Source organism: Epinephelus moara, chromosome 2 (assembly GCF_006386435.1).
Source record: "Epinephelus moara isolate mb chromosome 2, YSFRI_EMoa_1.0, whole genome shotgun sequence".
NCBI classification, from domain to species: Eukaryota; Metazoa; Chordata; class Actinopteri; order Perciformes; family Serranidae; genus Epinephelus; species Epinephelus moara.
The window spans coordinates 2362174-2389462 of NC_065507.1; the positions used below are offsets into that span (position 1 = coordinate 2362174).

Here is a 27289-nt window from a genome sequence, read left to right on the forward strand (position 1 = left end):
GTGTGTGTGTCAGTGTTTGTTTGAATGATGGATCACTCCACAGAGCCTTGGTGGCACTGCCAACTGCTCTACCAACCATCCATATGCCCCCGTCCTATCAGTCATTCCCCCAAACTCCCCATCTGACCGCCCAGAAACACAACACACACACATTTACATTCTGGTTATTTACCCAGAGATGGACTCAGCAGCCGCTCATAGGTCACTCAGCATTTAATGACAGAGCAGCAAAATACTTGGAAGAGTCCCAGAAAACACCAACACTGTCCAAAATGTCCCCAGATGCAGAGCAACTGTCAGTCACAGCATGTCAGGAAGTTTTCTCTTGTGTTTGTTTCGTTGATAAAAATTGTGTCAAAAGGTTTTCATCACTGTCAGAAAACAAGAACACTTGGGACAGAACTTCATCAAACAACTGTGACTGAATCTCGAGATATCACTGACAAGAAAAGGTTATTATTAATATCAAAACTTAAACAATATCTTAATGTTTAATCAACCAAAAAAGAAGAGAAAGAGTCATGTAATCCAAATCTCCTCCTTGTCATTGGATGGCGGCACAAGCTGCATTCTTAATCACAGATTTTGAGGCCTGAAATGTCTGATTTCACTGCAGCGTGTCTAAACAATTGCGATGGATGGGGCTGTGCTTGTCTGATGGAGCTGCACTGCTTTGACACTATGTCACATTCACCCATGCTACCAGCTACTCAGCTTAAACACAGTCACACACATCGATGGAACAGCAATCGGGAGCAACTCAGGGTTTAGTACAGCCCCATTTACACCACGCAGTTCGGTACGGTTCAGTTCAGTTCGCTATGCATTTTCCACTATGAAAAGTTGTGGATGGTACCAACAGAAGCGTTCCTTAGCGTCCCCATGTTTGGTCCCCCCTCTGTTGGGGTACCTCGCACACAGATCTGGTACTAAAAGGTGGAGCTGTGAACACTGCAGTCTCATTGGTCAGTAGAGAAAATATTTCTTTGTCATAATGTTGTGGAATATTATTTCTGGCCTTCATGATTCAAGTATTGTTTTAATAGGCTAAGGTAACTGTTTTTCATACATGTAAGTTTGTTTGTTTTTGTCGGCTATTGAAAAAACAAATCTACAACATCATGTTCATTTTGCAATGAATTGTGGGCAATTAAATCAGTGAAGTCTTCTGAAAGGCGGATTTATACTTGTACATCAGCTCTATGCAGAACCTACGCTGTAGCCTACACACGTGGCCTACGGCTTTGTGAGCATTTATGCTTGTGTGGTGGTGTCTGTGTCACTCTGCAGTTACACCTCCAAAACATTATTTGGCGGTGAAGTTTAGTTGATTCAAAACACACATTAAACACACAGTAAACACACATTAAACACACATTAAACATGGCTTAATAGAGACAGTTTCAAACACAAGTACACAAATCAGCTTCACTATAACTCGCAGCATTCACAGACAAACACTTGTCTTTATCTGGACACATTTTCCCCACAAATACAACATGCTAACGTTATTAGCACAAGTCTATGGCATTTTACATTGTATAAATTAGCATAGCGGCTAGCGGAGATTTCCTCTTCTCATATGAAGCCAGGGACAACAGCAACATTTAACAAAGGTAATGTTACAAAATTCAGCTCCATTACAGCTCACACGATTCACTGACAAAACAACTGTCTTATACTAAACACGTTTTCCAAACACATGCAACATGCTAACGTTATTAGCACAAGCCTATGGCATTTTACATTGTGAATATTAGCCTATCGACTAGCGGAGATTTCCTCTACTCAAATAAAGCCAGGATAAATCACACACAGGACTTCAGATGCTATTTTTGTGGAGGCTTTATTGTCTTTAGGATTTATTGTCTGTGAAATTAAAGTAAATAAAAGCTTTGTTTCCACTGAGGGAACTAGTTTCAGCTTAGAAAACTAGCCGGGAGATCTGCATAACATTTCTGGGGAGGTGTATGTAGGTATGCAGTCAGTTTGATGCAGAAGTATTAATCCCGCTGAAGTCTGCAGAAAGTTCCCTTTAGGCCCCATGTGGACTGGATGAGTTGGATATTTGGGCAGCCCTAAGGACGAGCCTACAAAGTCCATGAGTCTGCAATTTGGATTCAGCCTAAAATACTCATTTTGTAGTTTTGACTGGAACAAGGCTAAAAATGTCCAGAGTTTGTGTTGACTACAGATGGACTAACAAAGGGGGAATCAAATATGACTTCAAGTCAAGTCAACATTGTTTTACAGCCTAATATCACAGGTCTCTAATTTGCCTCAAGGGGCTTTACAGTCTGTCCTTAGACCCAAGATTCTGATAGGAGAAATAAGAACCTATACCGGGAAAAAATGGTAGACACTTGTATAGCATAACTGTGTAAGACTCACACAGACTTGTTATTTCAGTCAGGACTAGGACTAAAAGAGCTGGCAAATTAAACCACTTCTCTCTGATGTGGCTCTGAAAACAGTAAAATTCTTAAAATGGTTTTAATTTATAACATCAGCACCAGACTCCATAATTAAAGAGTGATTTTAAGATGCTCACTGGTGAGCTGTCACATCAGCACAGATTCCTGTGATGATGACTGACGGTGTCCGACTCTCGCCTCCAATCAATATGCTGCGATTTGACTCTCCCTCTAAACGAGTTCTGATCGCCTTCTGCCACCAATAATCACTTCATCAATACCTCTCTCTCCCAGAGGTCCAGTGCGTGTCTCCCTCCTGCTGAATCCCTCCATCCATCACCAAATACTCTCTGAGGTCCACTTTGTCCTCATCTGACTGCAGAACTCTCCTCATCCCCTCCCACTGTGTCTGTAACTTTATTACTGTCTGTCCTCTCCTCTATTCCTGTCTGTCTCTATCTGTCTGTCCATCTGTCTCCATCTCTGTCCTGGTTTCTGGCTCCCCGAGGTCCTCAGCTCATAAAGCTAATGTGTTGTTTACAGCCGGCGGCTTGTTGTTTTTCACTGAGGCTAAATTAAACCTGGAGAGAAAGTGAATGAAGTTTGGCCAGGACAGACAGACATACAGACAAAGAGGAGAGGACGGATGGATGCACAGAAGGATGAACAGATTGATTCATGAACAGCAGGAGGGATGTGGGCGCAGGCAGGACCGGTCTTCAGGAACACAGAGGTATTGATGAAGGGATTATTGGTATCAGCAGGCAATCAGAATTCGTTTAACAGTGGCGTTCTGTCCCGGCAGATCGACCTGATGTAAACCTCACAGCTGTCACTCACACACACACTCACAGTATGGAGGGTGGAGACACCAGCACCTCCATTAGACGCCACAAGTTAAACCGGCCTCCCACTCTGTCATTTAATTTGGCTCTCATACACCGTCCTGCTGCCACAAATACACACAGCAAAATGCGAATTAATCCACCTCCAACAAATGTCCTATTTCCTCCTGTTTGTTTGAGACAAACTAAAGTGACACTCTGTTTTAGGAAATTAAAAACATTTGTGTTTTTAAAGATTTATGTCTTCAGTAGGAGCAAACAGGAAGTCATGAAGTATTTAGAGACAGACTAACACATTGTTGGTTTGGTGTTTCTAGAGCTGAAACAATCGGTCATTGTTGATCAACAAAATTATTCACCAGTTATTTTGGGAATCGATTGAGCGTTAAAAGTGCCAAACATTTCAGTGCCAAAATTAGTGTGTGTTCATGGGTTTTTTAAACATGGGAAAACCTGCTAAGAATAGGCTATAGACTCCTTTCCCATTGTCAGTAGACTAAAGTTGTGTACATGGCTCTGCAGCAGACGAGTACCCCTTCCTGTTTTTGTTTTTTTTCCAACTGGTGTGTCACGTCAATGTCACAGACAGGCCAGAAAACAGCAGAAAGCAGCATGTAGGCCAGTGAAAATGTTACAGTGGTTACTTCTTTTTATATTTCTCTTAATTATTTATTCGGTGCAGACTCATTTGAATCAGTGTTTGAGCACTGCTTGGACAGAGATGGTATTTTGGGGTGGTGTGTCATTGCATCTGGACGGTGGACGGACCCCGATGTTACAGAGTCCTGCATGGTTCCCTGGTTGAAAACCTGCACCTGCCCTTACCTGTAAAACTTAACCGACCCGCTACTCATCATTATGTCTAAGTCACCCATTAATAAAAGTCCCACAACTCGACCCACACCCTTGATTAACCCCACCCAGGCTCCAGTCCCTCACATTCAGCTGGTTCTCCGTTCTTGAATTGGACGTCTCTTTGACTGGATGGTGAAAACATTCAATCACTGCCAGGTTAGGAAACATGTTAGCATGCTCCTTCCACCACTATCAAACCTCCAAAGGATCCTCCTTGGGTGTCTTGAACTCCATGTAGGCTGCCACCTCATCCTCGGGCTGCAAAGTGTCATGGCTGGAGTCCTCCACGTCGGTGACCAATATGACCACGGGGTCAAAGGTTACACTTGTGTCACTGACAAAATAAAAGGACCTGCATCTTGATGATAGTGATTTAGATGTCAGAATATTACACATATACTGCACGTCTTTTTACTTTGTTTTAGTATGAAAAATATAAAATACATTATTGTTCTCGCCTGCTGCCCGCGCATGCATGTAATTCATTTTTACCCTTGCCTGTACCTGTAAATTTATATATATGTACATATTTTTACCCATTATACAGCTTTTTGCGGGTCACCCATCTGGTACCCGACCCAGTGCAGGACTCTGAGATGTTGTATATCCATCAGTGCCGATTAGAGCTGGAGCCGATAAATACCCATTACTTTTGCAGACTCATTTCAACTGCGTGTGAATACCAGTTGTAACCTTTCACATTATATTAAACAGGCAGATATTAGTGGGTGTCAGTGGGTTTTTTGAGCACTGCAAAAGGGGTTTTACATACAGTAGATGGTGGTTGGCATGAAATCACTGCTCAGCTGTGAAGCAGTGAAAATAATCTAAATATATCAAAGACTTAAACTGACAGTCATTTTTTCGTGTGTGACTTTGGGCTTTCTGTCTTCAGGATTTCATAGTAGACATTAATATAAATGTTGTCAGGCTTTATTTGAACCCAAATATTATGCTGACATCATGTTATCATTCCGTGGACGGCGACCTCACATGATCATTACATCACATATTGATTTTACTGAGGTGATAAATGTTATTGATATATGATTATTACCCGCTGACCTGTACATGGTTCAGATCTGGACGCCCCTCTGGAACATTTCCCATCAACCCTCTTCAGAGGGCCAGTCATGACCTGAGGGACCTCTCATGGACCTCTTAGGGACCTCAGGGACCAGGGGCCAAATATTCCCTGATGAGCTTAGGGACCAGGGTAAAAGTTCATGATCCCTCAGGGAGCAAAGATGGAGAATCTCTCCTCCTTTTCATCTTCCTTTTCATCCCTCCTCTCCTCCTCCATCCCAGTGCTCCCCCCCTCCATCTCCTGCTTTCCTCCTCCTCCTCTTCCTCCTCCTCTGGGAGCAGCAGACGGTGGGCAGAGTGGATGGATGATGGAGGGATGGATGGATAAATGAATGGGTCTTCTGGGACGTGTTTGGCTACAGACTCTGTTTGCGTGCCAAGTGGCGGCATCCGTGCGCGTGATGCGGAGGAGCGTCAGATACCATAGCAACCACGAAATTTGACACCTACTTCACCCCACCCCCACCCCCACACACACACACACACACACTCACTCACACACACACACACAAAGCAGTCCCTTTGGATTTCATGTCATATATATACTGACCCTTGATCTTCACAGACAATAATTTGAGACGAATTGGTTGTTTGTTTTTTTCTCAGACACTGGTCGGTTCTTTGAAGTGCGTTTTTACTTTGCCTGCTATACCTGAAACGAGTAATGCTTTATTCTTGGAAAGAGATGCGACTGTGAAAAGATAAACAATTTGACAGAGGTAACAGCACAACATTCAGAAGAATAGTGAAACAAGAGCAAAAATCAATGAATGACATCAGTAATTCCTTGTTGGTGGAGTGAGATGGGAGGTCTGATTGGCGGGGTGTGATGGGACAGGACACTGCTTCCTCCGTAAATGATGGGGAACAAAATCCTCAGTCCTCATCTTGTATTGAGACTTTAATCTGAAGCTGAGGGTATTACATATTAGAAACAATAAATCTAAAAGATACATACTTGATTTGCATGAACTCAGACTGCTGGATGGACTCAGTCCAGGTCCACAGATTTCAGAGTTTACAAGGTGCTCCTGAATGCATCATGAAGTCCCTGTGGCTGTGTGAGTGTCAAACTCATCTCCGACACAGACACCAAACTTCAACTGTCATTGGTACAGAGAGCCATCAGAGATCTACTCGCCAAACAGAAAATCTACCTGCATTTCGCGCTTGGTGGGTGTTAATTTTGGACTCTAGTGGCGGGCTGTTGGAAGCAACATTAACCGAAAGTAACGTCCCTAATCGGGATGTTTTGTTGTCTTGTATGATCAGGAGGAACGGTTACAACAAGAAAAACCTGTTCAAGGCTCTGATCACACAGACAGTGTTTCAGCAGCTGGAGGCGGCTTTTTGTAATTGTTGAATGAGGGTTTTTGCAGTTTCTGCGTTGCTACTCACCTCATGTCTCTTCGCTCTAGGCACCTGGCGTTCTTGCCGGAGCACTCTCAACTCAAGTTGAACAAACTTCAACTCGGAGCAAAAAAGCACCCCACGTCATCTCCGCTTTTTCTCATTATCTAATCGGATGATTTGAGAGGCGGGCCTTCTGTGGTGTAGAGCTTAGATTCTCTGCCTGAGCCCGAACCACTATCCTCGGGCTCGGACGGGTCAGGCTCCTCATAATACGCCTAGGCTATGGAACCAACTACTTATTAGTATAGTATAGTATAGTATAGTATAGTATTACTTAGTATCACACCGGTGGGGCTGGGGGGGGCCCTTGACGGGGCCACTGGCTGCACACGTGAGTTGTCGTCAGTGACAACGTGTGTGTAGGCTTCGTCGAGTGTACCAAGTGCAGCACGGTGCTGGTATATGACAGCAAAAAGACGGGGACCTCGACACTTAAAAGGCACATGACGAAGGCTTGCCATGGAAAGAAAGACGAGAGTCAGCCTTCAATGTCCACGTTCGTATCCTTAAAAAAGATGTCAGGTTTAAACTGGGCTCGGGCTCATAATTACAGTTAAAGGGACTGGCTGGGACGGGGTTGGCCAGAACAAGCATGGGCTTGGGTGGGGTCGGGCTGGATTTTTTGGGCCCGATCTAAGCTCTACTGTGGTGGTCACGACAACAAGTTAACACTTGGTAAACAATGGAGGAGAAACTGGTGGTAGTAGTTGGTGGATACCCAGAGCTATACGACTTTACAAACCACAGTTAGCACCATCTCAAAAGAATAAAGCAGGCGTGGAGGCAGATAAGTGCAGTACTGTAAACATCCATGATGGAGGAGAAGCTCCTGGACCAACTGGTGGTACTCCCCATGATCCAGCCTCTTTTTTAGGGTCTCATGTACCCACACAGATCTCTGTTTATCTGCTGACAGCCTCTCACCCTCAACCAGAGCTACAGACAGTACCCTCTGCTTCAACATGTCAGCAGCTACACACTGATTACTGTGAGATAAATTGAGATAAATAAACGGTAGATTGATTACATGGGAAGGTTAGGGTGAGGAGGTGATGGGGTGGTTGCCTGGCGACAATAAAAAGGCAAGTGTTTTTTAACTAGTGGCATTCAATCTGACGCTTCACCTCGTCTTTCTGTGTGTTTGGGGCCTAAATGTTCACATTAGCATCTGACTGTTTAAAGACTTGACAAATTGCAAACCTTCTCTTAAAACATTTCAGACATGTTTTCAACACAAACATGGCTTTCTAAAAAAGCAAACTTTTGTGTAGGATCAGGAACTGTATCAGTCCAAACTGAGCACAGGAAGAGCTTCTTTATACGTCTTCTAAACTCACGCCCACCGCTCAGCTGTGCAGTCCACTCCAGGCTCATTAATCCTAACCCACCCTTTAGTTTCATTATTTGAAGTGTCATTACATGTGTTTATAATATCGAACAATATATCAAAATGTAATGGAGGAACACAAGACCACTGCTGCTCTAACATGAACACACACTCCCCAGAGGCCTGTCACACACACACACACACACACACACACTGGTCCACACATTAAAGAGGCCGGGCCACGCTGCCGTTTGTCACCCAGAGAGAAAACAAACGATTGACGATGGAGGAGGAGGAGGAGGACAGAGGGAGGGGGTGTTGTTGTGAAGCAGATGCTGAGCCTGACCACAGCTTTTGTTTGGGACGGAGGCCCCTTCATCCATCTCCCCACACCTCCATCTTTTTACCTCTTTCCTCATCCCTTGTTTCTTACCTCTTTTTTCGCCGTTCACTACTTCATCCTCCTCGTCCTTCTTGCCTGTCATACCTTTCATCTTTCCATCCATCCTCTTCTCCTTTTTATTTCTCTCTCGTTTCCTTCCCATTCTTACATCCTTTAATCCTCATTTTTATCCTTCACTCATCCTTTTCCTTTCTTTCCTTTCCTCCAGCCTTTCATTAAATCCTTTCTTTCCTTTTATCCTTAAATACCTCCTGTTATTGCTTCTTCTCCTCATCTCCTTAACTTCCTCATCTGTCCTCTCTCCATCTTTCTCTCCTTTTACCTCATCTTGTCCCCTTTAAGCTATCCTTTCCTACTTCCATCCGTCCTTTTCGCGCCTCTTTCATCTTCAATTTATCTGTTGTGCTCCTTCTATTATTTCCCTTATTCTTTCATCTTTTCTCCATCCCTTTATCCTGCATTCTCCACCCTTATACTCACCCCTCCTCTCTGTCTCTGTCTGTTTATACTTCCACCTCTTTCTTCTCTTCCCTTATTATTTTGCTTGAACTCCTCCCTCCCTCCTTCATTCTCTCGTTTTCCCTCCTTAACTGGCTTTTGTCAGCTTGTTTACATCCCCTCTCTTTTTTTCGTCCCTCCTTAGCAGCTTTAAAAGGGAATATTTTCCTACACCGCGACACGTGTGACAGAAAATACAGCTTGAAATAGATTTCCAATAATGTGGCGCTCCTTCCAAAACACAAAGAAAAACCCAACATTTAGGGTTTTATTTTATTTTAAAATAAGGTGCAATTATGTTTTTATTCCTTTAATTCATCTGGTTTTATTTCATTTTTCAATTTTAGCTCACAGGAACATTTTCTTCACTCAGACTCCTCTGAAGCTGAAGGGAATATTTGGATCTGACAACATTGTCAACATCTGCAAACACATTGTGAGAGAAGGCAAATAAAATCCAGACACACTGCAATCTAAAGGCTGATTCGTAGTTGTACGTTAACTCTACACAGGGTACAGTACAGGTGACAGCAAAAGCTCTGTTTCCACCAACATGAGCATGTGTACGGGGTTTTTAAACGGGTAAACCTGCTAAAAATAAGCCATAGATTCCATTCCCATTGCCAGTAGAGCAGAGCTGTGCACACGATGATTTTTGGCATGTCACGTCAATGTCACAGACAAGCAGCACAGAGGAAGTGGTGCCACCTGCTCACACACCGACAGAGCCATCAGGAACAATTTGGGGTTCAGTCTCTTGCTCAAGGATACTTCCTACTTCAACATGCAGGAGCTGGGGATTGAACCACTGATCTTTCGACTAGTGGACAACCCGCTCTACCTCTACTTTGTAACAGTGTTTGAGTGCTGCTTGGGTGGAGACGGACGGTGTTTTGTGACGGCGTGTCATTGCAGCTCTCCAGTTAAAATCAGCGCGTTCACCCAGGTGTTGTGGTCCCATCAATGCCGATTAGAGCCGGAGGTAAGAGATACCTGAGACTGCTGCAGAGTCATTTGACTCAGGTGTGAATGCTGATTAACACCTTTCCTATTACACAAAGAGGCCAGATGTTAGCAGGTGTTAGTGGGGTTTTTGTAGTGGGAAAGGGGCTCAAGTGGCCCGTGCCGTTGTGAGATTTTTTTTCTTGCCAGTGTTTGCTTGTGTACCAGTCCGTCTCCGCGGGACCCGGTAAACTCAGAGGTTTTGCAGGTCCGTGAACGCAGCAGTTTGTGGAGTTTTGAGTCGTGGGGTGGATAATTGATCTGTCAATCTAATCAGATCGATGGATGAGAGATGCGGAGTGAAAACAAACTTTAGACCTAGCGTACTGAAGGTAAAGTTTTGCTGTTTACCTATAGATGTCCAAACCCGGTGCAGGACTCTGATCCACACCTGGTCGCAGCTGACGTTTGCATTTAACATCCTCCTAGTTCAGTTTATCTTGCATTTTCATATATAGTAGCCAAATCTGTACACTAACAGTATGATAACCACAGGCAGGATAAATTTAGCTTGCATGGCCTCAGCATCACCCTGAGAGATCAGTTCCAGGCCAGGAGGAAAATAGTTTGGCCCAGATCGTTCGGCCCACCCAGGCCGGTTTGGAGGAAAACACCAACAGCCCTAATCTGACAGCTCGACAGAGCGAGGCCTCCAACACAAAGAGCCGACATTGACTATGAAAGGAAGACCGTTAGAGAGGGAAAGAAGATGAAAGGAGAGAAACAAGAGAGGAAAAGAAAGAGGAGGAGGTGGCCTCTCCTCCCTGAATTCGCAGAATATCATCAGGATGAAACACTCGGGAATTCCAGTTATTTTACATCCAAACAAGTACTCCAGTTTGTAAAGTGGAAGTTTAGAGTTAAACTGAAAACAGGGATAATTTAAGGTGTTTCAACAGTTACTCAGGACGTTAAAAGTTTATCCTCCTTAGATGTACCCCGCCAAAATTCAGTCTTGGAGACATTTTAAAACAATTTCAGAAAGAACAGCCCTGTTTTTATCTCAGGTGACGTCCATGTTTGATTTTATTTTCCACATTTTGAAAAGTTCTCAAGTGGTTAAAAGGGGGTTTCTGTGGTTAAAGGAGGCTTCATCCATCTATTGTCTCTGCCTGCTTACACTTTGATAGGTGCCATAGGGCGACAGGTGGGGCACACCTGGGCAGTTTACCACTCTACTACAAACCGTCAACTACTAACACCTGCAGGAGTCTCCACATCAAAGATATGTCAAATATTATATAATAATGGGCGTCCAGTGGCTCGGTGGTTAGAGCGGGCGTCCGATGTGCACCCAACCCTCCCTCACACCCAAGTCTGTCCTATCAAATAAAGGCAAAAGCAAAAGAATCTAAAATAAAATAATAGTAATAATTTTCTGCATTAAAACGCCTTAAAATGGCCATGTTATATTTTGGTAAGGTTACATTGTCCTAAAGGTTTATGACAATGTTCAAACCCAGAGATATCTGTCACTGTACTCAAGGACACAGTCCGTCTCATTTGGTCGCCTGTCAGTGGCCTCATATCCACTTTGCATATGCATCTGCCAGAAGGTTTCTTTAATTGACTTTTTGTCTCGTTTGTGGAGTTTTGAGTTGCGGAGTGGACAAATGATCAGTCAGTCCCATCAGAGCTGAGCTGATCAGATCAGATCGATGGATGAGAGGAGCAGCTGTTTGTGAGTGAAAGCAAACTTAAGACCCAGTGCACTGAAGGTTAAGTTTCACTCTCACGGCGCACCTGATGTATGGGCTACCTCCAAAAACAGTAAATCTGAACATGGCAGTGGATGTTTTCATCTTGTTGACCTGACACAAATAAGTGAATGTGTTGGGAAACCCTGTGAAGTTACCAGTGAGCACAGGAGGAAATGTTAAACAAAAACTCACTTTAGTTGAGTCTAAAACCATCGTACCATAATTAGACCATTAGAGCAACAAAAAAGAGCCCCTTATTAATTCTGAAAATCTGTTTGGCCAGTAAAGGGGTGAAAATGGCCACCAAAGAATTTTAATTTTTATCATCACCAGCTTCCTCCAGTCAGGATGACAAGCATTCCTCCTCCTCTCCATCCTTTTCCTGTCATCCTCTGTTCATGCACCCATCAGCCACCCTGAGACATCACTTCCACTCCTCCATCCTCCCCCATCACCACCACCTCTCCTCCTCCCCCACCCGTCCCCCTCAATTAACATAATAAAAGCCTGCCTTAATATGTCCCCCTCCTCCCAAACACACACACACACACACATCACAGAAGGCATCCACACATACTGACGAGGCTGACATCATTGGAAAACACTGCAATATACTGCATACCAAACACACACACACACACACACACACACACACACAGTGTTCCTGTTATAGGGTGTCTTTGGTTCAGTTCCCAGGAGGGAGGTTACTCAACAGCCAAACTTACACTCCCACACGTGTGTGTTGGGGAGCAGGTTGAACATCCTCTTCCTCAGCAGAGTGTGTGAGCCTGTGTATACCTGGTGTTAACGTCTTTCAGTGACCTGAACTCAGCCAAGACATATCGCCGTTCACATCTTATCTGTTGTGTCTCCAGCCGACCAGCTTTTGTTACTGCTTACATCACTGATGCAAGAAGGTTTAAGGGCCTTGTGCACAGTTATTAGGTACACACTCTTGCTAGCTGCTCGCTAGTCATGTTAGCGGTTGTGTTGCTACAGCTGGAGATGTGCCCGTCAGCAGGATTCAACACGTTTTCTTTCCACAGGGCAAAACCATGCACAGTTAGCAAAACTTAGTCCAACTCGTTGCGAAATGGGCGAGTTATAAAGCAATAGTGTGACAGCGTCCTCGTCCGGAACATGTTTATGAAAGACATGTGGTCAAATGCATTCCAGACAATCTTGAGGATGAGGTCAGCCACCATATAACAGAGATGGTAAATGATTGTTATTGACATGTTATGTCTTTGTTATTGTTTACAAAGTGCTGCCAACATGTATGTTATATGTCATGCTAGAGGCCGACGCTGTTGTGTTGCATGTCACTCCCGTTGGGTCTGTTTTGCTGATGATGCCATGATGCCAGCACGCTGTCTAACATCACGCACTGGAGCAACATCGTGCTGTCCTTGTTTAGCTCTTTGTAGAAGTCACAGGTGGCGTAAAGAAGGGACTTCGTAGCGGGTCGACTGAACATCTCTGTGTGGGAGGGACTAATGTGTCTTGGTGGTCATTTACACTTGTATGTAGCTCTGTCCACTTGTGACCAGATCACCTGAGAGACATGTTCATATCAGGAGCAGACAGGCTCTTTGTTATCGCCCCACTTCATTTCATCACTTAAAGCAAGTGTCCCAGTGTTAGAGGTGCAACTATGAATCAAGTCATCGATTAGTTGTCAACTATTAAATTAATTGGCAACTAATTTGATAATCGATGAATCAGTCTGAGTAGCTTTTTAAGAAGATTCCAGCTTCTTAAATGTGAATATTTTCTGCTTTTTTTTCCTCCTCTTTGACAGTAAAGCCTAGTTCACATTGCACCATTTTCACCCCGATTTTGTGTTGCGGAGACTCTCGTAATCTTTTGAGTGTTCATACCTGGCGACGTGTGTTTCTGTCATTGGGAGTCTCGCCAACTGCATTACGACCTGTGTGTGCACACCACAAGATTTCTCCACAGAGCCCTCGCCGACAGAGCCCCAGATAACGCGGTGACGTCACCAAACTACGTTTTTTTAACTTGGAGACGACACATCATAAAGACATGGATATTCTTCCCAGTGTTGAATCAGATGTGCCTCCAGGGCCTGGGTCCAAACACAGCGCGCTCCCCGTGATCCTGTGGACGCCGCCATTGTTGTTGTTGCTTCCCGGCTTGACTGTCCTCCTCACATTTCTTCCGTCCTCCTGCGTGCTGACGTGGGACGTATCCTGCCTCTCATTGGCTGATGCTCTTTGTCAGTCGTGTCAGACTTCTCCAGTTTTCTAGCATGCCAGATATCCAGTCCCAGTCACAGACGAGGGGGCGACTTGCTCGTAGGCTTGTTCACACATGAGGACTCATTGTGGCAGACTATCTGCCAACTCACCTCCGACCCAAGGTGGCTCTCAAGATCCTCTGCGACGTCAAAACAGCGGTGGAAATTGTGTACTGTGAACCAGGCTTAAGCTTAAGTTATCTTTGGGTTGTGGACAAAACAAGACATTTGAGGACACTGATTGACAGTTTTTGCCCTCTCCTGACATTTACACTTCAGTTCAGTTTTATCTGTAAAGTCCAATATCACAAATCACAGTTTGCCTCAGAGGCTTTACAGCATATGACAAAACTCCCCGAAAAAAATGCTTTAATGGGAAAAAAGTGGTAGAAACCTCAGGAAGAAGGAACTCTAACTATTGGAGACAGAATTCATCATCTCCTGCCCTCATATGGCACCAGTCTACCTTCAAGCACAGGGACCTTAGACACAGCTGTAAGACCTGATGTATGCTCTGCTCCGTGGCTCAGCGTGGTTGTATTTATGTTTTGCCACCAGCAGAGCTGCGAGCAGTCTCTTTCTACATTCACTCCGATGACAGCAAAGATGCTGAGCAGGCCGGGCACACTGAGCGTTACTTTCTTCACCACAGAGGTGTTTTAAGTTCATTAATACTGCAGCGTGTGTTGGTCAGCCGTTAGGTACTGATCGCTGCTCTGCTCGTTAATGTTTGTAGTATTCATGAGATACTTCACGTTCGCCTCGCAACTGTAGTTATCTAGACATTGAATTAAAAAAGAAAAGCTGAATTACAGGTCAACTTGTGTCTGAGCTGTAGTTTGGAGTTTCGCCTTTTTAGCTCCTTCAACATCATGTTATTAATAAACATTTAGATAATCAATTATTGACATTTTTGCATCGATGCCGAATCGCGATGCATCTTAGGATCGATTTTTCCCTCACCCTCAGTTTGAATGTTACTAATACTCACAGTATCTGTTGGTGGACTGTCCAAACAAAGTGTGCCTGACACATTTTGATATTGCTCAACCCTTGATCAGATAGTTTCTGATTAAAATCTAAATTTATTTATTTGTTGTTTTAGACAAAGGTCTTGTAAAGATTCTTTGTTCGCATCAGTCACACTGCCTCGAAAATTTACTCAAACACAAGCACAAATGAAAAGTTTATCCTCCTTATTGATCTGTATCTTAAGAGATTTATAATTTGCTGTAAGAACTGATGGAGCTCACTTTGATCTGCGTCAAGACTCTGAGTGTGTTACATCCGTCTTCTCCAACCTTTGCTCCACCTCTGATCTTTATTAACCTCCCCATCTGCTGGCACATACACATACATGTACACACACCCACACGTGTGAACGCGTCAGCGCGTCGTCACAGCAGGACTCTGGCAGATGGCTTCTGCTTCCTGCTTCAGCACGCTGCTATGAACTCTGGGGTATTGAGTCCCCTGAGACCAGAGCGTGCTAGCTTCAGCGTGTGTGTTTAAAGAGAGTTAGAGAGATGGAGGCTGGAGAGAAGCGTGCGCCCGCGTCTGTGTATCTATCGCTATTGTGCTCCTATTTGCAGTAATGAGCCTGCGGCCCCATGGGAAACGAAGTCTTTATTATTATTAGTCATTAGCACGTTGACAGCTGGAGGTGTTAATAGCAGCAGGACTCGGCTGTAGCTGCTTATCAGCATCATCACCATCAGCAGGTCGGCCTCATTGATCAGTTCGGGGGCTGCAGGTCTGATCGCAGCTCTGATGATGAGAGATAACTGTGATCAGCTGAGCCTTGTGGCGTCATCCCGACCAATCAGCTCGTCTAGCTCTGCTCTCAAAGTAAAATGAGCCATTTTACGTTTGGGGCAGCTTCAGATGTGGTTTGTTAGATTTCCTCAGTACCAGTTATTTCAATTCAAAGCTCTCCACGAATGCATCCTGTATTATTACTTCATTAGTGTGACTTCTAGATGACTACAGGACATAAAGCTCTAATGTTTATCAGACTGCTTAATTTTTTGGCCTCATACAAATTCAGTTGATTATACTTGACATGAACATGTCCAGAAAGGCCTGAAATAATGTCTTTAAAAACAGACCTCTCGCAGACTGCCGCAGGAGATCCTTGTTTGCATTATCCTATTAGAAAAGATCTTAGAAAATCCAACCATAATAGACGGAGCATTTGTTCTTTCTGCAGCTGAGAGCTAAGGTCTCTGTTCATCATCATGTCATGACCTTAAGTTACCTTACGTGCCTTGCAAATGAAGCATTTCGTCATTATTACACTGGTATTTCCTTGTAATGGCTGCGGGAGATTGTTTGTGTAATCCTGGAAATATATATATATATATGTCAATCTGAAACAAAAAGTATGATCGAGCATTTATTCTTTTTGCGTAAGGCTTCCATCTTCCCCCACATCATGACCGTATGTTAACTCACTTTACTTTACATGCTGTGCAAACGTAGTATTTTGCAGGAATTATACTGGAATTTCCCCAAAATGGCCGCGTTGGATCGTTGTTTGCATAATTTTGAATACACTTATCTAAAATAAACCATAATAACTGTAAAGTTCATTCTTTTTGCAGCAGAAAGCTAAGGCTCTGTCTTCCCCTACATCACACCATGACCTCATGTTACTCTATACTTTACTGTACGTGCTGTGCAAACGTAGTATTTTGCAGGAATCACGCCAGAATTTCCCCCAGGTATTTCCCATAATGGCTGCATTTAACTGTTTGCGTAATCCTGTATATATTCATCTAAAATATAAACCATTATAACTGGAACATTTATTCTTTCTGCAGCAGAAAGCCAAGGCTTCTGTCTTATGTGTCATCACACTGCACACTGGTAAAGACATCATTGCGCCACGTTATGTGAGGTGCACCGTTGCACTCTGCTCATAAATGAGCATATCTCAAAAGCTAAATAATCTACGCAGTGCAAATAACTTTTGGAGCATTAAGAAATATTTTGTTTATGTTTCTAAATCCCACACCCAGCCTCCTGCCCACAAGTAGTCCGCATTAATCAGTCACATGAACATTGATATTCAGTATTTTCACCTTCAGTTTGGCTGTGTGTCAGAGTCCAGACAGGCTCCTCAGATGTTATCAGTGATGGTGGCTCCTGAGGGAGTTGTAGTTTTTAGGACCCACTCAGACTACAGCTGTGCTCATTCTGATTCACCTCTGTTTTTATCAAAAGGGATCTAACCACTTTATTGTTGAACTCGTTTGTATTTCAGTCAAACCTGAAAATGCAGCAGGATTGAGATGTTCGTTTTCTCTCTGTTCTGTTTCCTGTCAGATCCTCCCGTCGTCCAACAGTTGAAAAGAACCTACAAATACTTCAAGGACTACAGACAGGTGAGTGGACGTCAACAAACATCATGTGAACATGAAATGAAATATTAGGTCTGTTGCAACGACTGAGGACACACCCTTAGGTTATTTTGGTTTGGTTTGTTTTTTCTCTGGATATTTGGTGACAGATGTGTAGTTGTGTGTGGGCTTTTTCCTCAGGCCCATAACAATATGTTTAGGCTCTTCTTGCTTCATGAAGAAATACACGACTCCCTCACCAGAATTTATTCAGTGACAAAGGTGAATTGTATTAGTTTGCACAATATTTATTATAAAATATACGATGGTAGGAGTTTACAAGGTGGCCCGGACAAGGCTGGATTTTCAAAATAAATGCCCTAGATTGAATCTATTTTGAAATTCGACCTCTCTTCATACTTTAATCTACAGGCTTCTTTTAAGCTTTTAACAGGCCAAAAAGTTTAATAAACTACTACTTGTGCATATTTTCAGCTACAGAAATCATTCAGGTGTCAAAATGTTATGTTCCCTAATATTAATTATCTTTATTTATTATCATCGGTATTTATGAAGCACTTTTCAAAACAGAGTTACAAAGTGCTTTACAAGACAACAAATGAAACAAACAAGTCATAAAAACAACCGATAAAAACTCTTTAGTGTATGTAAACTGAGGGAATAAAAAACAGCTCAAAGGAACTTAAAACTCATGTAAAATCAGGAAAGGCTCTCTGATAAAAGTATGTTTTAAGAAGGGACTTAAAAGCGATCACTGACTCGGCCGACCTGATTTCCTCGGGCTGATTGTTCCAGAGCCTCGGGGCCCTGACAGCAAACACTCTGTCCCCTTTAGTTTCAGCCTCTGGAACAGACAAGGGACCTCAAAGTACATCCTGGTGTGTATGGTACAAAGAGGTCGGAGATTTAGCTGTTAAAGAGACCATGAAGTAATCAGTACAATCTTAAAATATATTTGAAAACATACTGTGAGCCAGTGAAGAGACTAAAACTGGACTGATGTCATCACCACTCTGGCAGCTGAATTCTGAACAGTCTGGAGTCGATTATTAGATTTTAGATTCAGGCAAGAAAAGAGACGGTTGCAGTGAACCAGACGTGATGAAATGAAGACGACGTCTTTAAAAGTTAAAATGATTTGTATTATTGAAATATTTCCAAGATGATAAAGACATGATTGCACAAGCTCTAACTTTATGCTCATGTTCATCTTCAACTTCTTTTTCTACATTTTTTGCTGCAGTTGAGTTTCTATCTTTTCTACTAAGTATTTCAGCTCTTAATCTCTTGGAGTAACACAGTTAAACTTCAAACCCTGCCAGTTTCACAATTCAGTGAAGTGTCTATATTTGCACTCTAAGATTCCTGTATTCTCAGCCATGCTTACAATTTCAGCTGTCAGCATTCACACACATTTTCTGCAAGAAATGCATTTCCTTGTCATTTTTTTGCACATACATGTGTATAAAAAAGACAGTAAGAATCTAAGAAGTTGTAAGACACCTCCCCTATAAAATAATAATCATACAGAAATGATTAGCATCGGATTGCGCACACAGATAGCATGCTCACAGTCAAAATTTCTTGCAAAATTTTCTATGTACACACGTTTTATATACTTATTTTTATACTCATAAATACATGACAAATGATTATTAATAATAAATAAAATATTTTACAAAATAGTTTTAATATCATCAACTGTTTTCAAATGAATTAAAGTGAGCAAATGAATTACAAAATAAAATAGCTGAATGAAGAATTTTGGAGTCTTTGGATGAACAACCTCAGTGTCTGCTGACAAGTTTAAATATTATCATTATTGCATCAATGAGCCGTCCCCCGCGTCAGGACATGCTCTCTGCTTCTTTCACTCTTACTCTTCCGTCACACTCATAGCAAAGATGATTCACAAAAACATTTTTCTTGTATGCGTTTTTTTAGTAGAGTCATCATAATGAATGGTGATGGTCTGAGTAAGACATTACTGTGGAAACACTGGATGGGAAAACGTAAGAAAAGTGAACTATCATCTTAAAGGAGCTATACCCAGGGCTCAGATTATAGTTTTGGGGTTTCCTGCAGCACCTTAAGGGAAGTTGTGATGTTGATAAGTTTCATGATTATATTTTCTGTAGCATATCTCAATGTGGGCTTATCCCATCTTCCTGTTTGGGTTTTTCAGAGTCGTAATATGAGCTAATTTTGGCTTGGCAGAAAATATCTATCATCTCTTTGATCTTAAGAATTTTCTCAGACTCGCCAACTTCCTCATCTCACTCTGAAGGTGTTGTGAAAAAGAAAGAAAGTCCTCTTTACAAGCAGATGTTAATTAGTCTGAACGGTTCGATTTGAACATGGAGAACAAGACCCTGTATGATGGTCAAACTGAAAGAGCCAAAGATCCCTCTGAGAAACAGTTAAATAAGAACAGAGGAAATCGGCAGTTATTGGTTAAAGAAACTGGAAGCTCAACATTAAAATGTTTGCAGTAACTTAAGCATAGCTCCTCTTCAAACTTCACGTTAGAAACAGAAGTCTCAGGTTAGCACTGTTGGAATATCAGCTGAGCAGACTGTGGACTGACAAACAGCAGTTTATACTAAGGCTGTAATCATCCAAAGACAGTCTTGGTCAACTGAAATTCAACCTACTTTTCAACCAAGCAATTGGTCGATAAGAAAGAAAATGATGCACGTTATCTCTTAGTCTCGCCACCAGACGATCAGAGATCTCCGCCTTCTGATAGTCTGGGGACACTCCTTTCTAAAGTGTGTTTAACACACCGGAGAAAACGGCCGGCAACAAAGCAACGCCTCTTGAATTTTTTAAAAGGACACGCCCTCCCAGAAATGTGCGCTCCCCCTTTTCTCGTCCGCAAGGCAACAAACACACAGAGAGCTTGAAAATGGATGCCGAGAGATTTAACTCCATTTTATCAAACGTGTGCTCAGTCCACAAGATTGTGGAAATGAAGGACTTACAACGACTTTGTTTAAAACTTTTACGCAGTGGGACTATGTTTACGAGCACAAGAGTTCAGCGAGCCACCGAAGGACCGCCCTGCGGATTTACTATTGGTTCTGCAACATAGGGAGTTTTTTTAAACTCTGAAATTGTATCTGCCCATCTAAACACAAAACCAGGGAGAAAGACATCAGTCTTTAGTTAAGCAAAGCGTCTAAAGACTGACTTGTGAGTCTAGTTATCTCTAGATTATCTAAATCGCCACAATGCACTCTACCTGGTAGCATTGTGTGTCCACCAACAAGATGTTCCAATCAGATGTGAAAGTTGAAAAGTGTCTGACTTTGGGTAAAAGGTAAAGACCAATCGTAAAAGGGTCTATAGACATTGCTGCACATAACTGTTAAAAGCTGCAAACTCTCGGCATTGATAGTGCACCCAGAAAAAAATATGTTTGCATTGCACGTTTAAACGGATACCTTAAAACTAAACATTTCAGCAACGCTGTGGTTAACGTGTGGTTAGGTTAGGGTTACTAAAAGGTCATGTTTTGGCTTTAAATACCTAGTTTAAGTGGCGCAATGTCGATGAGTCACTAACATACAAACGGATTCGTTGACTGTTGGTCTTTGTGGCAGAGGTGCAGAGAAAGAAAGACAAACACACCAAATGATGCCATAAAAATACGTTTGATGTCTAAGTTAAATTGTGTTTATCTCTGTAGACAGGATTATTAATCAGACCTCACAGAAGGAAAGGAGAAAAACATCAGTACAACAGCTGATTCTGGTCTTTTGGACAGTGGTGCATGTTCATGGTTAATGTTGATTTATGAAGGCACAGTGTGACCTGCTGTCTGTCTATGTGTTGATGATGTCAGATGATCATCGAGCCGACGAGCCCGAAGCTGCTTCCTGACCCTCTGAGGGAGCCGTACTACCAGCCTCCCTACACTCTGGTACTGGAGCTCACCGACGTCCTGCTGCACCCGGAGTGGTCGGTACGTCTCGCAGGAGTTCTCACCTTGTTTCAATGGAATCCTCTCTCCCTCTGAACTCTAACCCTCGAAGAAAAAGTCCCCAAAAAAAACCTTCAACATGGAAAAATTGGAAGAATTACCAAATTATTCCTCCACTTTAAAGCCTCCATTTCTATGCTGATGACACACAACTAATCTCAGCATCAAACCGTCCAATCAGCTCGCCCCACAGTCTCCTGTCAACTGCCTGCATGAAATAAAAACTTGGATGTTACCAAGCCTACTCAAATCTAACAGCAACAAAACAGAGCTTGGGGTTGTGGCCCCAAAGGTTGTAGATCTCCTCCTCACTGTGGACGGCTGCTCCATACGCCCCTCCCCAGAAGTCTGCAACCTGGGTGTCATTCAAAACCACAACTAAATCTGCTTTCTTCCACCTAAAAAATATTTCCAGACTGCGGTCACCACACTATCCAGGGTACCTGACAAGGCCCTGGACAGGCTCCGGTATGTGCCAGGGATCTCACCCGTATCAAGCTCTGGCAGCACATCACCCCCACCCTCATCCAACTTCACTGACTTGTGGTCAACTCCGCCTCCTCGCCTTCAAATCCCTCCATGGTCTTACCCCTCAGTACTTCTCTAACCTCATCCACCTCTGTACCCCGTCCCAGAACCTGTGGGTCTGCTCTCCACTGTCAGCTGTTAACTTTGACAGCTATTTTAGATCTAGTCGTAGTCTTGAGACGAACATGCTCATTAGTTTCATCCACATTTTAATTTGATTAAAGGTCGTTGACGATTAATTTTCGTCATAGTTTTCGTCAGTGAAATTAAGACTGCTAATTGCTGCTTCAGTGACGGAGCATTCAGTATGGCAGCCCCCAAAGTCACATCTCTGGACATTCACAAAAAATAATGGAGATAATCAGTAATGTATATAGAATATGATGTGGTGAAGAAGAAGAAGAGAAAACCAGTTTAACGCTCACAGATATTAAGAAGAAGAAAGGAGTGGAGGTGAAGTTGGGGGTGAATGGTTTTATGGGAGAGGTGGAGGATATGAAGTGTGTCGGAGGTGTGTCCCACCACCTGTCGACTTGTACTCTTGTCTGCTGAGACGCCCCCCTCCCACACACACACACACACACACACACACACTCACACTCACTCCATCCACCTACCTGACAGGTGTGCAGCAGCTGTAACTCGACACCTGCCGCCTGTTTAAACAGACAAACACACACACAGAAGTAGCTTCACGTGCCCCACCGCTTCCTGCCGACACACACACACACACAAACACACACACTTTATCCATCATTATCTTTTTCAGCCCACAGTTGACACAAACACAAACCCACTCTGTTTCCAGCTTTCTTCCCTCTTCCTTACAGCCCTGCGTGCACACAAACACACACACACACTTCATGTCCTCTGTTCACCCTCCAACCACACACACACACACCTACTCACACACCAACAGTAAATGCTCCAACTGTCACCAACATTTTATAGCAGTAATCACAGCTGCAGATGATCAGCCAGCGTCCTCAGAGTCTGAGCAGAACCGAAAAAAACTCCTGAGTAAAAACATCAGTGTTCATTATTACCACACACACACACACACACACACACACACACACACACACACACACACACACACAGGTCCGGAGCCCTCAGGTTGTTGATGCTGTGTGTGTTTAACTGGAACAGCGGCAAAGAGGAGGCGTCCTGATAGGAAAAGGTCTTGAGCAACTAACCAGAACAACAATGGCTGTCCTGCTGTTACACACACACACACACATACACACACACACACACACACACAAATACACAGACAGACAGACACATCAAGCTGCGAATGTTGTGTTACATGATAGTTCTTTTATCTTTTTAAGTCATTGATTCAAGCTGCATCGGACCTGTTTTTCCATGACGAAAACGAGACAATGACGAGCTAAAAATAGATCATGACAATAAAAACTAAGGAGAAATCTGTTTCATTTTTGTTGATGAGATGAGATGTGACAAAAATGTGTCACGTGCAGTTAGACTAAGGCATAAAAACCCTAAAATAAAAACCTCTAAAAAGTTATGCCTCTGAAAGAATTGATTATATTGATCGCCTCTTCACTCCGTGTTTCCTCCCAGACTGACTGGTGTTTGTGTGTCCAGTTGTCAACAGGTTGGCGATTTAAGAAACGTCCGGGCATCGACTACCTGTTCCAGCAGCTCGCACCGCTCTACGAGATTGTCATCTTCACCGCAGAGACCGGCATGGTGAGGCGCACACACACACACACACACGTAGCTGTGTTTATCAGTAAACAAGCCCTCAGAGGTTTCTCTGTCATGCTGATGTGAGCTGATGGCTGTTTGATCAGATCAGATCTGTTGTTCTTTTATCAGCAGCTGCTTCAACGTTGTTTACTGTCGTCAGGAGCAGAAAGCTGCCCCAGGAAACGTACAGCTCCAGAGTCTGAGCTCTAACTTTAGCTGCATTTAGAAAGGTTTGTAGAGTCACTGAAGGTACAGTTGATGTAAATCCCACAGAATTCTTTTTTTTACTGCCAATTTCCAAAGAAATTAAACTGCACAAGTTTTAGTTTGACGTTAAGTGTTCTTGCTGCCAGTTAGATGACCACTTAATTCAATATGAAGCTGCAGCCAGGTAACCTACGCCCAGTTCAGACCAAAGATAGGAGATCAAACGCCGTTCTGCAACGTTCTGAAAACCTGCAGGTTCACACCAAGTGACCACGATGAGACGGCGTATCATCTCTAGTCAACGACTCTCTGTGCTTCTGATCTGTAACGTTGACAGAAAGTGACCACCATGAGACGGTGTATCATCTCGTCAACAACTCTCTGTACTTCCGTTCTGATTTGCAGCTTTTCAGACTTATTTTGTGGCTGAATATAATTTGTAGCTTCTTAAAATCTGAATGAGGATAGTGATAGTGAGATACTGGCTACAGTGATGAAACAAAACCAGCATCAGATGGACTGTATTCATAATCAATACGCCACAATAATATAAATAACCAGCGCCAAACCAGCGAGCAGCAGCGACCCATCGTCTGACACCGGCACACTGTGAGGATGGAAACAGAGGGCTCAGCAGGGACGGTGCACCTGCTCCAGCAAGCCAACACGCCGTCTGCGGCCATTTTGATTTGACCAGCGGACTTCACTACAAGCTGATTGGCTGTTGAAACAGATGACGTGCTTTAAAACCAGCCACTGGTGATTTGACCAGCTGAATGTCAGGAGACACCATCAGCCGGTTTGAGTTGAGCTCAGACCACTGGCACTTTTCTCTGTGACGTTCTAAAACAGTTTGGTCTCATGGTGAATCTTTGGTCTGAACTATGGCCTTATCTCAGCACAAAGAATGGGAGCGGTGAACAGCCACCCTGGCTCACTGCTTAACACGTCAAATCATGTTTGTTTTGTTCCAACACAAAGTGAAGTGTAAAAACAACACGTTATGTGTCAGGTGTTTGTGATAAACAGTAGTTTATTGTTGCTGTTTACATGTGGTCACTTCTACACTCCTGCTGTCTGGTGCTGCTCCGTCCTTTGACACGCTAACAGAGTCGTCTGCTCTGTTTGTGTGTGAAGTGTGTTGACTTGTTTACAGTCATCTGAAGGCACCAAACACACAATTAGACACACAGACACACAGTTAAGTTTCTGTTTGCAGTCCAAACTTGGGTCACTCATTTGAAGTCATTAGTTACTCAAAGGGCTGCAGCCAACAATGTTTGTATTGTCCACGAGTCTACAGATTGTTCTCTGCATTCACTGTTGAATCTGTAAACTATAAAATGTATGACAGTGCTTCAGTGCTCATCATCATCTCACCGAGCCGAAGGCAAATTTTTAACAGTTTAAAACCTAAAAATATGGAGTTCATAGTGACAGAGACGATTCGGCGTAAACTGAAACACTTCAATTTTTCAATTCAATTGGTGATACAGTGTGTTTACGGTGTGCTATGGCTGACGATGGTGTGTGTGTGTGTGTGTGTGTGTGTGTGTGTGTGTGTGTGTGTGTGTGTGTGTGTGTGTGTGTGTGTGTGTCCAGACGGCGTATCCTCTGATCGACAGCATCGACCCTCAGGGTTTCGTCATGTATCGTCTCTTCAGAGATGCAACACACTACATGGAGGGGCATCATGTTAAGGTATGATGTGTGTGTGTGTGTGTTTGTTGTTTGCATAATCCTGTCTATATAGTTTTAAAATAAAAACTACAATAGCTATAGCCTTCATTCTTTCTGCAGCAGAACACTGAGGCTTCTGTATTCCGTGTCATCATGTTGTACACTCAAAATGATGCGCTTCATTGCGTGTGGTGCAAAACACCACTAAAACCCACTGTGGCACCAGAGAAATGAATGATGAATCTATCACAAAGCCTTTGCACTCTGCACATATGAATGAGGATGTCTCAAAAACTAAATCATGTACATAGCTTTAATAATGTTTGGGGTGTTTAGAAACATTTTGCTTGTTTTTACATTTAAAAATCTTTTGCATCAGTGTTTTGTGATTTATTTCATAAAATCTGATGAAAAAACATCAGACTTTTGTATTTTCTTTAATGATGTAATTTCAGTACTTATGTCAGTTATTATGGTTTATAGACTGACATAACCTTTTAGCTTAGGTTGTACAGATTAGAGATATGATGCATTTGTTTAAGTCTAAAACCTACTTCAACCTGTTAAAACGAAAGATATAAGATATAAAACAAACTTACAGGAGGTCTTTTAGTATTTCATCTTTTATTTTCTGTATATTTATTAAGGCCAAAACACACGAGCGGTGAAAGCTGCATGTCAAAAAATACACCCCTATTATTTTCAAAGTAGAGCCCCGCACCAGCAGCAGCGGCTAGACACCCATTGTCCCGCAGCACTTCGTGCCACTGTCCTGTTTCCAGCCTCGCTGCTCCCAAAATTAAATACATTTTCTTCCAGTCGCTCTCTCATCACCATGGATGTATTAAGAGAACTGAGGATGAGGAGAGACTCGTTGTTGAGGTCATGAAATATCCCGAGCTAAAAGACCCACAGTCCTGCCATTATAAAGACAGCAGCCAAAAAGATATTGCAAGGCGGGTCATAGCTCTGGAGATCGCCCCTTCAGGTGAGAAATTAAATTTGATTTGATTGTCACAGGTTTGAAGTGTCGAATATAGAATATAGAAATACAGAAACAAGCAGCACAGGTCACAAGAAATACAGTCCTAATTGTAACACAAAAAACATGAAGAAAAATAATTAAGATTTTAGAAATATCTGTACGTATATACTGTAAATAAAAATGGAAAATTTTAGATGAGCAAAAATTATATATTTAATCAATATTTTTTTAATTTTTACTCCTTGGATGTTTTGATTTTTAAATCCCAGTTCAACACAACTGTGATCATTAATGATAATAAAATATAAAACCTATGAGCTGCATTAAAACTAGGGATTCACCGAATATTCGGTAAAAAAAAACACATTCGGTATTCGGTGGAATAAGTTAAAAGCAAGGCCGAATAATAGCGGCGTGTTTTGATAACGCAATCAAACAGCGTGCAGCGGAGTAAAATGTCGGCAGTGTGGCGATCCGCCCGTCACGGCACTCCCATTTGCGACTAAAAATAGTTTTGAGCGAGCAAAATAGGCTTAAATCATTCAGCAGCTGTGCGAGCAGCCTACAGATTTCAACCAGCAGCAGAAACGAAAGGCGAATCCCACCGATTGTGGGTTGAACGGGGGTCACAGACACAGACAGGAATGCATTCCTGTCAAATACGGCGGCCATCAGCTTACCGGCAACGGAGAAGTCGGCTCCAATAATATCCTCTTCTTGGCGTGTGGACTGCCCAAAAGTACCTGAACAGCCGAGCCAGCCGAACACAGGTATGTGACGTGTCAGCGGAGAAACGAGCCGTTCACGGTCCACAAACCTCACCGCACTTTAGGGACTGCTCTTTACTTATGAAGGGACTGTTCTTTACTTGTCAGGGGAGGAGGGTGGCTGGTTGATTCTTATTTTATTTATTTATTTTATTTTGATCCCCCCTATGTTAATCACTTATTGATGCTGTTTTTGAAGTATGAATAAGTCAATAAGTAATTTATTCCATTGAAATATCATTGATGTATTATAGAA

General features: G+C 42.9%; 1 protein-coding gene across 1 annotated transcript in view; it reads left to right on the forward strand.

Annotated features, from left to right (window-relative positions):
- timm50 (translocase of inner mitochondrial membrane 50 homolog (S. cerevisiae)) overlaps nt 1-27289 on the forward strand; it is a 54049-nt gene that overhangs the window by 17590 nt on the left and 9170 nt on the right. The window contains exons 5-8 of the mRNA XM_050065793.1: nt 17131-17189; nt 21013-21132; nt 23290-23394; nt 25204-25302. Coding sequence (XP_049921750.1) covers nt 17131-17189; nt 21013-21132; nt 23290-23394; nt 25204-25302 — 383 coding nt within the window. The remainder of the gene's footprint in view (nt 1-17130; nt 17190-21012; nt 21133-23289; nt 23395-25203; nt 25303-27289) is intronic.